Source organism: Entelurus aequoreus, linkage group LG01 (genome assembly GCF_033978785.1).
Source record: "Entelurus aequoreus isolate RoL-2023_Sb linkage group LG01, RoL_Eaeq_v1.1, whole genome shotgun sequence".
Taxonomy (NCBI): domain Eukaryota; kingdom Metazoa; phylum Chordata; class Actinopteri; order Syngnathiformes; family Syngnathidae; genus Entelurus; species Entelurus aequoreus.
This window is the reverse complement of record NC_084731.1, coordinates 13,957,008-13,971,603: the sequence shown is the minus strand read 5'-3', so window position 1 is coordinate 13,971,603 and position 14,596 is coordinate 13,957,008. Positions and strand designations below refer to the sequence as shown.

General features: G+C 40.0%; 1 protein-coding gene across 1 annotated transcript in view; it reads left to right on the top strand.

The window, feature by feature from the left end:
* The window catches only part of loxl2a (lysyl oxidase-like 2a), a 75,591-nt gene that overhangs the window by 28,784 nt on the left and 32,211 nt on the right, over window positions 1-14,596 (top strand). The window contains exon 4 of the mRNA XM_062044245.1: window positions 12,537-12,745. Within this exon, the coding sequence (XP_061900229.1) occupies window positions 12,537-12,745 (209 nt within the window). The remainder of the gene's footprint in view (window positions 1-12,536; window positions 12,746-14,596) is intronic.

Below are 14,596 nucleotides of genomic sequence, written 5' to 3'. Positions count from 1 at the left end.
TATCAAACATCATCCCTACTTTCCACCCCTTTGCAGCCCTAATTACAACAGATGAAATCTCAGATGGAAGGACGCTAAATGATATTTTCTTGTTCATGTGGGAACGGCAGAGCTCAACTAAAATGTATCTCTCTGCTTCAATTTCTAGTCTTATGCCATATGAGAAACGTTAGATAAGAGCAGGGTTTCCCACACATTCATTTATTTGTGGCGGCCCGCCACGAAAGAATTACGTCCGCCACAAATAAAATAAAATATATATATATATATATATTTATTTATTTTTTTTGTCCTCTCCAGCTTCTCAGGCAAATCATATGGTTGATGTAGATGCCCATATCGGCTGTTCAGATTTACTTTACAAAAGAGAAGTGTAGGATACTTCTCTTGTTGCCTTATTTGTATTTGACTTTATTAAATGTATTTATATTAGAAACACAACATGTGTATATAACAAAGGGTGCAAAGTCTGCAGGCAGTAGGAAACACATGGTTAAGTGTAGGGAGTAAAACTGATGCCAGTCTAAAGTTCAAGATTTTTGGAGCTCTTTGTTCAGTGGATCAGATGTTTGATGAAGCTCTGTGTCTATCTCCCACCACTACTGTTTTCTGTTTATTTGTTACTGACTGTGGCAGGACACCTCTGCCTCTGTTTCACTTTATGTTGCTGGTAAATAATATTGTTGTAGTAGTAGGCTAAAGTTAAATTATTTAGTATGCACTAATTCAAGGGGCAGAGCTTTGAGACATTTTAGCTTTTATATTTTATAAGATATATTTTTTGTAAGAACCACAATTAATAAATATATTTCAGTGAATAACTTATTGTTCAAATCTGTATATAAATATGTACATAAAGTGTTGTAATTATATTGTAAAATGGATGGATGGATGGACGTTTAAAACAAAACTGTTATTATTAATTAGTAAGTATACATTTTTTTAGCCTTTTTAGAGAAAATCAAATCATTGTAGTAAATTATGCAAATTACTCGATGATGTCGTGGTGACCACGCCCATAGCCACGCCCGTAGCCACGCCCCCACCGCCACAGGTATCTTGGCAGTTTATGGGAAACACTGATAAGAGTTATTCTTCTAGAGCTCCTATAACGTTTGCATAACATATCGTCCTCCTGCCAAAAAGGGAAATGTGCCTAGTATTGAGGGTGCCTCTGAAAGTGATAAAAATGTAAGTTCTGATGAGCTCATAGTCCGATACGATGTGGTTGTCCTGACTGGTTAAGAGGAATAAATAGTGTCTGCAGTTTCTAACCACACAACCGATGTGTTTTCCATGCCCGAACACACATCCGCAAGCAACACGGAGACATCAGAAGTCCATAGACATTAATAGAAAGCAGCGTTGAAAGCCTTGTTCCTTTGCACGTCTAAGAAGGTTAAAGGTTGCACTCCTCCGTCAGCTGGAATGGTGTCCGCTTTCAAGAATTCCCGCTCCTCGCATTCTCTGCGATTAAACAAAAACATTTAAACCTGAGTCAAAGCTCGCTTGGCTCCAACAAGTCCAATGTATGCGAGGGCTTGTGAGGAGGAAAGTAATCGAAGGGAGAAAAGGTTGATGCTTGTCACGTTTCTTTTTGATGGATTGCAATGTGGACGTTCCACACATGTTTCCTATTCTGGACTCACTTTATCGGGGCACACCTGCACTTTATGATTTCTTGTGCAATGTACATTTTAAAGTCCTAAAGGGGCTCTATCATGCAAAATCAACTTTTTTTTTTACCAATTGGTACACGCTGTTGTGCATTTTGGATCTGCATAATTGCCGAACATTTTAAATCAAAGCGTGGAGGCATTGCAGAGATATTTATAAAACAATCTTGCCTCAAAGGCTGCCCTTTGTCACAGATTCTGTTCATAACTTTTATGGACATAATTTCTTGGCGCAGTCAGGGCGTTGAGGGGATCCGGTTTGGTGGCTGCAGGATTAGGTCTCTGCTTTTTGCAGATGATGTGGTCCTGATGGCTTCATCCGGCCAGCATCTTCAGCTCTCACTGGATCGGTTCGCAGCCGAGTGGGAAGCGACTGGGATGAGAATCAGCACCTCCAAGTCCGACTCCATGGTTCTCGCCCGGAAAAGGGTGGAGTGCCATCTCCGGGTTGGGGAGGAGACCCTGCCCCAAGTGGAGGAGTTCAAGTACCTCGGAGTCTTGTTCACGAGTGAGGGAAGAGTGGATCGTGAGATCGACAGGCGGATCGGTGCGGCGTCTTCAGTAATGCGGACGCTGTATGGATCCGTTGTGGTGAAGAAGGAGCTGAGCCGGAAGGCAAAACTCAATTTACCGGTCGATCTACGTTCCCATCCTCACCTATGGTCATGAGCTTTGGGTTGTGACCGAAAGGACAAGATCATGGGTACAAGCGGCCCAAATGAGTTTCCTCCGCCGGGTGGCGGGTCTCTCCCTTAGAGATAGGGTGAGAAGATTTAGAGATAGGGTGAGAAGATCTGCCATCTGGGAGGCCTTTAGAAGTCGCTCTAAGTGTGTGCAAAAAAAAGTATTGTTTCAACTACAGACCTTGACAAAAAGATGGATTTTTCAAAAAACTACTTTTAATGGCGGGCTCGATGACTACAATTTATGGCAATGTAGGAGACAATGAAACAGTAAGTAATAACAGTAGGTTAGAAATCTATTAAAGATACTTGAGCAATGTTAGCTCTGTTTGTTGTGTAGCTAGCTTAGCCTTCTAATCTAAGACAACTGTGTCACCGTCCTCTGGCAAAATAATAGTTTTTCCTAAAAATTACTTTTAAAATTTGACCAGTATCTACTGTGTTTGGCAATGGACTGGTAAATTATATAATCTGTTTTTATGTTCCCGATGTCGCATGTAGCATAGATAATAGCCGTTAGCGTCTGTTGTTTACAACTCAGAGCAGTCATGCAGTTGTTTACAGCAGTGTTTTTCAACCTTTTTTGAGCCAAGGCACATTTTTTGCGTTGAAAAAATGTGGAGGCACACCACCAGCAGAAATCATTAAAAAACGAAACTCAGTTGACAGTAAAAAGTCGTTGTCGCAATTGTTGGATATGACTTTAAAGCATAACCAAGCATGCATCACTATAGCTCTTGTCTCAAAGTAGGTGTACTGTCACCACCTGTCACATCACACCCTGAGTTATTTGGACTTTTTTGCTGTTTTCCTGTGTGTAGTGTTTTAGTTCTTGTCTTGCGCTCCTATTTTGGTGGCTTTTTGTCTTTATTTGAGTAATTTTCCTGTAGCAGTTTCATGTCTTCCTTTGAGCGACATTTCCCGCATCTACTTTGTTTTAGCAATCAAGAATATTTCAGTTGTTTTAATCCTTCTTTGTGCGGACAGTGTTGATTGTCATGTCATGTTCGGATGTACATTGTGGACGCCGTCTCTGCTCCACAGTAAGTCTTTGCTGTCGTCCAGCATTCTGTTTTTGTTTACTTTGTAGCCAGTTCAGTTTTAGTTTCGTTCTGCATAGCCTTCCCTAAGCTTCAATGTCTTTTCTTCGGGGCACTCACCTTTTTGTTTATTTTTGGTTTAAGCATTAGACACATTTTTACCTGCACCCTGCCTCCCGCTGTTTCCGACATCTACAAAGCAATTGGCTACCGGCTGCCACTTACTGATATGGAAGAGTATTACACGGTTACTCTGCCGAGCTCTAGACAGCACTGACACTCGACAACACCACATAATTTGCCAAAAAAATATTTTTAACCCAAATAGGTGAATATAGATAATCTCCCACGGCACACCAGACTGTATTAATTGATTGATTGATTGATTGATTGAAACTTTTATTAGTAGATTGCACAGTACAGTACATATTCCGTACAATTGACCACTAAATGGTAACACCCGAATATGTTTTTCAACTTGTTTAAGTCGGGGTCCACGTAAATCAATTCATGGTAACTCAACGGCACAGAGTGGTTGAAAAACACTGATGTAGACCACAATGAACTGTTTGAATGTAGAACAAATCATGATATGACCTCTTAATATAATGTTTATTAGCCTTACAGAAAAACTTAATACATTTTACACATGGGTATTTACAAAAAGGAAAGGGTTGTGAAGAATGTGCTGTAAATCCGGATTAACACTCTACACATTTTTGCTGTGAGTTAGAATACACAGCAGTGCCATGACATCATAGCCAGGCCTAAACATTTCAAATAAGACGTATTGCACGCACGCACATACCAGTCAAGCAAGCTGTGGCCCAGTGAGACCATAAACTGGGCAGTGCAGATGTGAAAATCATCTTTTCATCTGCACTGTTGGAAGATAATGATTCCCACTCACCATGTTTAAGTAAGATGGAGGCAGGAGGGCTGCGTGTTTGGTGGCGGGTCACGTGTGGATAAAACGTGAGGGTTCGGAATAAAGTTGAAGACGTGCAGAGTAGTGGAGGTATTAGTCATAGACTGGCGAGACCACAGTCTCATGTTCACACATCCACATGGGGTGCAGTGCAGGGGGTTTGTGGGAGCACTTAGAAAAACAGGTCTGTTTGGAAACATTTCAGTAATGCCTCCATAGAGCAGCACTGACTGGGTCCAAATAAAGCACGTGTCCAAACTGTGAGGGCATTTTGAAGAGAAAGTTAGTATTTGCGGAATGAATGATTCACTCGCAGTCAGCAAGTTAGACAAATAGCAGAGTCACTGATGCTGCTGACCATATTCAGCAACACATTTCCTATTGATATCATCTGTACTTCCTCATACTCTACATAGTACTTTGATTTCTGATGACATCATTCCATGTTCTTTGCTGTGTTTTGCCCTTCTCTGTCAACTAGAACCTCATTACAACTGGATACTCATACATATTCAACTATATGATTAGGTCATCATTCGCACTATTATGTTAGATCCACTATGGACTGGACTCTCACACTATTATGTTAGATCCACTATGGACTAGACTCTCACAATATTATGTTAGATCCACTATGGACTGGACTCTCACACTATTATGTTAGATCCACTATGGACTAGACTCTCACAATATTATGTTAGATCCACTATGGACTGGACTCTCATACTATTATGTTAGATCCACTATGGACTGGACTCTCACAATATTATGTTAGATCCACTATGGACTGGACTCTCACACTATTATGTTAGATCCACTATGGACTGGACACTCACATTATTATGTTAGATCCACTATGGACTGGACTCTCACACTATTATGTTAGATCCACTATGGACTAGACTCTCACAATATTATGTTAGATCCACTATGGACTGGACTCTCACACTATTATGTTAGATCCACTATGGACTAGACTCTCACAATATTATGTTAGATCCACTATGGACTGGACTCTCACAATATTATGTTAGATCCACTTTGGACTGGACTCTCACAATATTATGTTAGATCCACTATGGACTGGACTCTCACACTATTATGCTAGATCCACTATGGACTGGACTCTCACAATATTATGCTAGATCCACTATGGACTGGACTCTCACACTATTATGTTAGATCCACTATGGACTGGACTCTCACACTATTGTTAGATTCACTATGGACTGAACTCTCACACTATTATGTTAGATCCACTATGGACTGGACTCTCACAATATTATGTCAGATCCACTATGGACTGGACTCTCACACTATTATGTTAGATCCACTATGGACTGGACTCTCACACTATTATGTTAGATCCACTATGGACTGGACTCTCACAATATTATGTTAGATCCACTATGGACTGGACTCTCACAATATTATGTTAGATCCACTATGGACTGGACTCTCAAACTATTATGTTAGATCCACTATGGACTGGACTCTCACACTATTATGTTAGATCCACTATGGACTGGACTCTCACAATATTATGTCAGATCCACTATGGACTGGACTCTCACACTATTATGTTAGATCCACTATGGACTGGACTGTCACACTATTATGTTAGATCCACTATGGACTGGACTCTCACACTATTATGTTAGATCCACTATGGACTGGACTCTCACACTATTATGTTAGATCCACTATGGACTGGACTCTCACAATATTATGTCAGATCCACTATGGACTGGACTCTCACACTATTATGTTAGATCCACTATGGACTGGACTCTCACACTATTATGTTAGATCCACTATGGACTGGACTCCCACAATATTATGTTAGATCCACTATGGACTGGACTCTCACACTATTATGTTAGATCCACTATGGACTGGACTCTCACACTATTATGTTAGATCCACTATGGACTGGACTCTCACAATATTATGTCAGATCCACTATGGACTGGACTCTCACACTATTATGTTAGATCCACTATGGACTGGATTCTCACACTATTATGTTAGATCCACTATGGACTAGACTAACACACTATTATGTTAGATCCACTATGGACTGGACTCTCACTATTATGTTAGATCCACTGTGGACTGGACTCTCACTATTATGTTAGATCCACTATGGACTGGATTCTCACACTATTATGTTAGATCCACTATGGACTAGACTAACACACTATTATGTTAGATCCACTATGGACTGGACTCTCACTATTATGTTAGATCCACTGTGGACTGGACTCTCACTATTATGTTAGATCCACTATGGACTGGGTCCCACATCTGCGGTCCTCTCCAAGGTTTCTCATTGTCCCATTGGGTTGAGTTTTTCCTTGCCCTGATGTGGGATCTGAACCGAGGATGTCGTTGTGGCTTGTGCAGCCCTTTGAGACACTCGTGATTTAGGGCTATATAAATAAACATTGATTGATTGATTGATGATCACAGCACATTTTAGTACTGGGAATGTACTTCAAAACTACCACAATACCCAACATCCACTCTGATTGAACCATTCAAATACTGTAAATAATATTTTCCTTTTCTTGTTTAAATATTTCTAAGTCCATGGCAACTCAAGAGATGCTATCATAAAACAAGGAAATTGAGAACTTAAACGCATGTTAATCATAGAAATCTCCAGAAAGTAATATGCCCCTACCAGGTGTAATGGGTATTATAGGGATGACATCAAAGATTTTATGTTACAATGTTTTTGACCATCATCTCATATTTGATTTCTAAGGTGTGGCTCAACACAATAGCGTTGGTGTGAATGTTTGTCTCTCTGCATTCACACAGAGGGGACTGAAAATGAGCTTTGTGTAAATTCGGGCCTCTGCCAAACAGGATTAGGCTGAGTTTATGTCTGCTAGTCTGGTCCTTTGGGGGGGGGGGGAACGCCTGAACTGAATCCAGCTGTGGGTATATGTCCTCCTCGCTTCCTCTCTTTACTTCACAACCAGTTTTTCTCCCCTCCTGAGCCAAAAGTAACACTGGGAGGACCTCTTTGTGAACACTTATGCTCAACTTGACCAAGATTTTAGTCCTCACACGCAGATGAATGATGAAATGGACTTTGATTTTAGGAGCTACTTCTCTTTATACTGCATGTTATGAAATGGTTGTTTTGTTTTGATCTTCTCCGCACATATGGGGGAAAGGGGGTTGGGGGTTTAGGTTTGGTTGATATCAGCACTTCAGTCATCATCAATTATATAACCTGAGAAATGGACATTGAAACAGTGTAGGTCTGACTTAGTAGGATATGTACAGCGAGCAGTGAACATAGTGAGCTCAGAAAGCATAAGAACAAGTATATACATTTGATTATTTACAATCTGGGGAGGTGGGATGTGGCGGGGGGAAGGTGTAAGTCTAGGATTGTAGTTGCCTGGAGGTGTTCTTTTTGTGCGGTTTTGAAGGAGGATAGAGATGCACTTTCTTTTACACCTGTTGGGAGTGCATTCCAACATTGATGTGGCATAAAAGGAGAATGAGTTAAGACCTTTGTTAGATCGGAATCTGGGTTTAACGTGGTTTGTGGAGCTCCCCCTGGTGTTGTGGTTATGGCGGTCATTTACGTTATGGAAGTAGTTTGACATGTACTTCGGTATCAGGGAGGTGTAACGGATTTTATAGACTAGGCTCAGTGCAAGTTGTTTTACTCTGTCCTCCACCCTGAGCCAGCCCACTTTGGAGAAGTGGGTAGGAGTGAGGTGTGATCTGGGGTGGAGGTCTAGAAGTAACCTGACTAGCTTGTTCTGGGATGTTTGGAGTCTTGATTTAAGGGTTTTGGAGGTGCTAGGGTACCAGGAGGTGCAGGCGTAGTCGAAAAAGGGTTGAATGAGAGTTCCCGCTAGAATCTTCATGGTGCTTTTGTTGACTTGAGAGGAGATTCTGTAGAGAAATCTCGTTTGTTGGTTGATCTTTCTGATTACCTTGGTTGCCATTTTATCACAGGAAAGATTAGCCTCTAGAATGGAACCTAGGTAGGTATCTTTCCTGGTGATAACAATGTCACCCACTTTAATAGTGAAGTCACTGACTTTCTTAAGGTTGATTTGGGACCCAAATAGGATGGATTCCGTTTTACCCAAGTGTATGGATAGCTTATTGTCAGTGTAAGTGTAAGTAATCCTAGCTCAGTGTTTCCCATAAACTGCCAAGATACCTGTGGCGGTCGGGGCGTGACTATGGGCGTGGTCACCATGACATCATCGAGTAATTTGCATAATTTACTACAATGATATGATTTTCTCTAAAAAGGCTAAAAAAATGTATACTTACAAATTAATAATAACAGTTTTGTTTTAAACGTCCATCCATCCATCCATCCATTTTACAATATAATTACAACACTTTGTGTACATATTTATATACAGATTTGAACAATAAGTTATTCACTGAAATATATTTATTATTTGTGGTTCTTACAAAAAATATATCTTATAAAATATAAAAGCTAAAATGTCTCTTAAAGCTCTGCCCCTTTGATTAGTGCATACTAAATAATTTAACTTTAGCCTACTACTACAACCATATTATTTACCAGCAACATAAAGTGAAACAGAGGCAGAGGTGTCCTGCCACAGTCAGTAACAAATAAACAGAAAACAGTAGTGGTCAAATACAAATAAGGCAACAAGAGAAGTATCCTACACTTCTCTTTTGTAAAGTAAATCTGAACAGCCTATATGGGCATCTACATCAACTATATGATTTGCCTGAGAAGCTGGAAAGGACAAAAAAAATTTTTAAAAATGTTTTTATTTTTTATTTGTGGCGGACGTAATTCTTTCGTGGCGGGCCGCCACAAATAAATTAATGTGTGGGAAACACTGCTAGCTGTTGCTAAGTTTTGGCGTTGACAAGAACATCGATTCAACATCCAAATTCAAAGTTCAGAAGGACCATGAGTCCAGAGGCTAACAAACAGAAGTACTATCAATTCTAATGGAAGTAAAGCAAAATGCTGTTTTTTTCCTCAAGAAAACATTTACAAATATTTTTACATTCAAATACACAAACCAAATTTGACATAATGAGGTAACCCCAGTCTATGCATTATTGTTGAGAACATGTTAATATGTGAAAACTGCATAAAACCTCCACTCTAACACTCCAGTCTAGGAGATGCATATTTTTCCACAAATTTTACATTTAATTGAAACATCAGCCTTTACGTTGCAAAGCAGTTGACTCTAAAGCTGAACCTAGCAGCAGTGTAACAACCTTATTTTGCAACATCAACTTGCAGATATGCATGTTGGATCACACTAATTCCAAATTATTTAAAGAGTTTCCTACAATTATTTGATCATTAAATAATGCTTATCCTCAGTGTGGTTTGCAATGGCAACCTCACATCCGTAATAACCTTTTCATCTGGATTCAAAATAGAAAACCTGCGTCAAGCTCCGGTCATCAGGAAACCTCTTTTAAAATAAATGTTTCACCCACTCAAACCACAGCAGTCAGGAGGGTCGGGGGTCACAGTTTGGTTCTATCGGTCTCACACTCCCAACTCGCTAACTTTTACATTTGCGGCCTTCGACATTTCTACAAGCTGACGCCATCTAAGGAAACCACCTTGTGTATTTCTGGGAGACATGCCTGGATGTCGGAGGCTCTTTCTAAGTCAGCCTGTCTCACATTTAGTTAGATCAGCATTTCACAGAGCAGCTAAAAAGTCTCAGCCCTTTTTTTTTTGGCTCCCACAGGTCAACTTCACACTCGGGCAAACACCCCAGTGCAGCTTTCTTTGCTCGAGAAAGGAAATGAACAATGGCAGCGTTATTAGCTTTTTGTTGACCCTGATAGGTTGGGATGTCAAAGGTTGTGGCTTAAATTAGCGGTGTTTACGTGTGATTCTTGTTCCACCAGTTGGCTCTGCTACTCGTTTTGGTTGCCCAGAGACCAGCCCGGACACTCTCCCAAACTCAACACATCCCACAACAGTTCGGTCTTCTCCCAGTCTGTTAGTTGATGGAGTTATCATTGACTGACTATCACAAGTGTTCTTTTGTGTAAAAACATTAAATATACAAACCCCGTTTCCATATGAGTTGGGAAATTGTGTTAGATGTAAATATAAACGGAATACAATGATTTGCAAATCATTTTCAACCCATATTCAGTTGAATATGCTACAAAGACAACATATTTGATGTTCAAACTGATAAACATTTTTTTTGTGTGCAAATAATCATTAACTTTAGAATTTGATGCCAGCAACACGTGACAAAGAAGTTGGGAAAGGTGGCAATAAATACTGATAAAGTTGAGGAATGCTCATCAAACACTTATTTGGAACATCCCACAGGTGAACAGGCAAATTGGGAACAGGTGGGTGCCATGATTGGGTATAAAAGTAGATTCCATGAAATGCTCAGTCATTCACAAACAAGTATGGGGCGAGGGTCACCACTTTGTCAACAAATGCGTGAGCAAATTGTTGAACAGTTTAAGAAAAACCTTTCTCAACCAGCTATTGCAAGGAATTTAGGGATTTCACCATCTACGGTCCGTAATATCATCAAAGGGTTCAGAGAATCTGGAGAAATCACTGCACGTAAGCAGCTAAGCCCGTGACCTTCGATCCCTCAGGCTGTACTGCATCAACAAGCGACTTCAGTGTGTAAAGGATATCACCACATGGGCTCAGGAACACTTCAGAAACCCACTGTCAGTAACTACAGTTAGTCGCTACATCTGTAAGTGCAAGTTAAAACTCTCCTATGCAAGGCGAAAACCGTTTATCAACAACACCCAGAAACGCCGTCGGCTTCGCTGGGCCTGAGCTCATCTAAGATGGACTGATACAAAGTGGAAAAGTGTTCTGTGGTCTGACGAGTCCACATTTCAAATTGTTTTTGGAAACTGTGGACGTCGTGTCCTCCAGACCAAAGAGGAAAAGAACCATCCGGATTGTTATAGGTGCAAAGTTGAAAATCCAGCATCTGTGATGGTATGGGGGTGTATTAGTGCCCAATATATGGGTAACTTACACATCTGTGAAGGCGCCATTAATGCTGAAAGGTACATACAGGTTTTGGAGCAACATATGTTGCCATCCAAGCAACGTTACAATGGACGCCCCTGCTTATTTCAGCAAGACAATGCCAAGCCACGTGTTACATCATCGTGGCTTCATAGTAAAAGAGTGCGGGTACTAGACTGGCCTGCCTGTAGTCCAGACCTGTCTCCCATTGAAAATGTGTGGCGCATTATGAAGCCTAAAATACCACAACGGAGACCCCCGGACTGTTGAACAACTTAAGCTGTACATCAAGCAAGAATGGGAAAGAATTCCACCTGAGAAGCTTCAAAAATGTGTCTCCTCAGTTCCCAAACCTTTACTGAGTGTTGTTAAAAGGAAAGGCCATGTAACACAGTGGTGAACATGCCCTTTCCCAACTACTTTGGCACGTGTTGCAGCCATGAAATTCTAAGTTAATTATTATTTGCAAAAAAAAAATAAAGTTTATGAGTTTGAACATCAAATATCTTGTCTTTGTAGTGCATTCAATTGAATATGGGTTGAAAATGATTTGCAAATCATTGTATTCCGTTCATATTTACATCTAACACAATTTCCCAACTCATATGGAAACGGATTTTGGACAAAACACACAAACCTAAGCCTAATGTAATATGTTATTTATGTACTTTCAGCTAACTTTAAACTATGAATGTTGGGGAAAAAATTCCAGATATTCACCCAGCAGCTAAAGTCACAAAACATGTTTAAGCAAAGACTTCATTCTTCATATTAACAATGAACCTTGACTCATTGTTGTCATACTGAGGCTTACACTTTCAAATGTCCTTCAACATTCACAGACTGATTCCTAGAAAGTTCTTTGCATTCCTAACACACTGTATATATATTGTATAAAGGACTGCAACGCAAGATAAGCATGATTATACGATTGTGGAGGTATTTGGCCAAGTTCACTGACTGTGTTGTGTCATGGTTAGATGTTGAAGGATTGAATGTTTTTCTAATGTACGTTTCAAACAAAGGAAAAAAGTTAAAGCCATAAACAATGACTTTCCGTTGTTAACATTTAGATCGAAAGTAATGCAAAAAATAACTTGATCCGGTTTACATTACTAGCTGTAGATGAGTAAGTATTTCATGACTAATGTCTGGCTAATTTAACATTGTTCTGTTCATCAGGGTGTGCCGGTGCTTGTGGAGGATGTGCGGATCAGGGCCACTTACTCGCACAGGAAAAGGATTCCTATCACGGAGGGCTTTTTGGAAGTGAAAGACGCAGGCAAGTGGAGGCAGATCTGCAATGAGGACTGGACAGAAATGAACAGCAGGGTCATCTGTGGCATGTACGGCTTCCCTTGGGAGAAGCGCTTCAATAATAAGCCCTACAAGTGAGTAATTGCTTATACGTGCCAATATAAATCATTATTTGATAGGGGACAATCACCACATGTTATTATGAACTGCATTTCCTGCACCATAGCAAAAGTAATAGTAGGGCAGGGTGTGTTGATTTCCTGGTGGTCATCACTTAAGCCTTCAAACACTTTCCTCACTGAGATAAAGCAGGCCTCAGTCTGCAGATTGTTGACAAAGAGCCAAAAACGAATTTTGCACAAAGTCGCTCACATGATGTGAAAGATCGTCCCTCCTGAGGGTCCAAAATGTCGCTCCATTTGAGCCTGACTCTTCTAACGATGAACATGTGGTCCACAATCTGTGACAGAATTGTTGCTATTTCAGAACAGATGTGTCCAATCACTTGTATTGTTGTTTTTCCCAAAGAACAAATGCAGATGACTTTAAAATCGATGGATAAATGTCTCCTCCCCTCATTTAACGATGTGAAGAATCACTCAGATTTTCTATTTGCAGTTTGGATGTCAGTAATACCCTGATTGAAATATCTTTTGCCAGGAAAAACTTCAGCTGTAAAGAATCCTTGATTAGCCAACCTCAGAAATGCATAGGGATGATGTTTGATAAAAAATTATCGAGTTTGAGCCTATTATCGAATCCTCTTATCGAACCGATTCCTTATCGATTCTCTTATCGAGTCCAGATAGGTTGTTGTATATGGAAAAAAACCCACAATATTTGGTTTAACAAATCACTTCACATTCTCTACTGCTCGCTACTATAGTATTACCATATCTGAGTTATTGTGCAGAAATGTGGGGAAATAACTACAAATGTGCGCTACATTCGTTAACCGTGTTACAAAAAAAATGAATTAGACTGATGCATAATGTTGGATATAGAGAACATACAAACACTTTATTTATTGAGTCAAAAATATTAAAGTTCGATGATTTGGTAAAATTGCAAACAGCAAAAACGATGTGGAATTAAATGATGGAAAGGATGAAGTAAAGAAGTTAAACATTGTACTGATATGATCCAGTTTAAGAGGTTGTTCAAATGAATAGTGCTTACAAAGTACAAAGAAGAAGAATTATGAGAAATACTTTCAACCTTATTGAAAGTAAGATATTCTTCATCTCAGTATATTAATAATGACTGAATTAATTAATTACATATTACAAAACTGTTGTATATACTAATTCACAGATATTTTATTATAAAGAGGTCAATAAATGATGTATATGATATGAAACTGTGATGTATTATACCGTAAGTGTGTTCATGTTCCAAATAAACTAAAGAAATAAAGAAAGCACTAGTTTATTAGACAGACTTGCAAACTGTCGTGGTGTAGGCTACAAGATAACGTTAACGTTATCAGACACATACAAAAAGGCTCACGTTAACGTTACCGTTAGCCACTGACTATGCTTAGGTAACGTTAGTCTGGCTAACATTACTGCAGTCCTGGTTGACATAAGAGGTAACGTTACTACAAGTGAGCAGATATGGGAATTAACCGGCAACAGTTAACGTTAGTTACTCACCGGCGTCACCGCCACTGTAGCTGGGACTTGGGCAGCTGGCAGAAGAAGAGGGGCGTTCTTCGTCGTCTCTGCCGCTGCTTCAACACGTGTCGAAGACACGACACGCTTGTTGTACTTCCCCCCTTACAGGCAATAATTGCATATTGCCGCTTCCTCGTTTTTTTTTGGTGAAATGAAGCCATGCCTTGGAGCGCTTTTTCCGGTCCATTTTTTTTCTACGTGACGTCATTTCTTGTGATGTCCCACTGGGCATTTCTTGTCGGGACGGGATTCGTTCCCAGGGATTCGGATAAAGAACCAACTCTTTTTCTTTACTATAGTGGTCTCGAT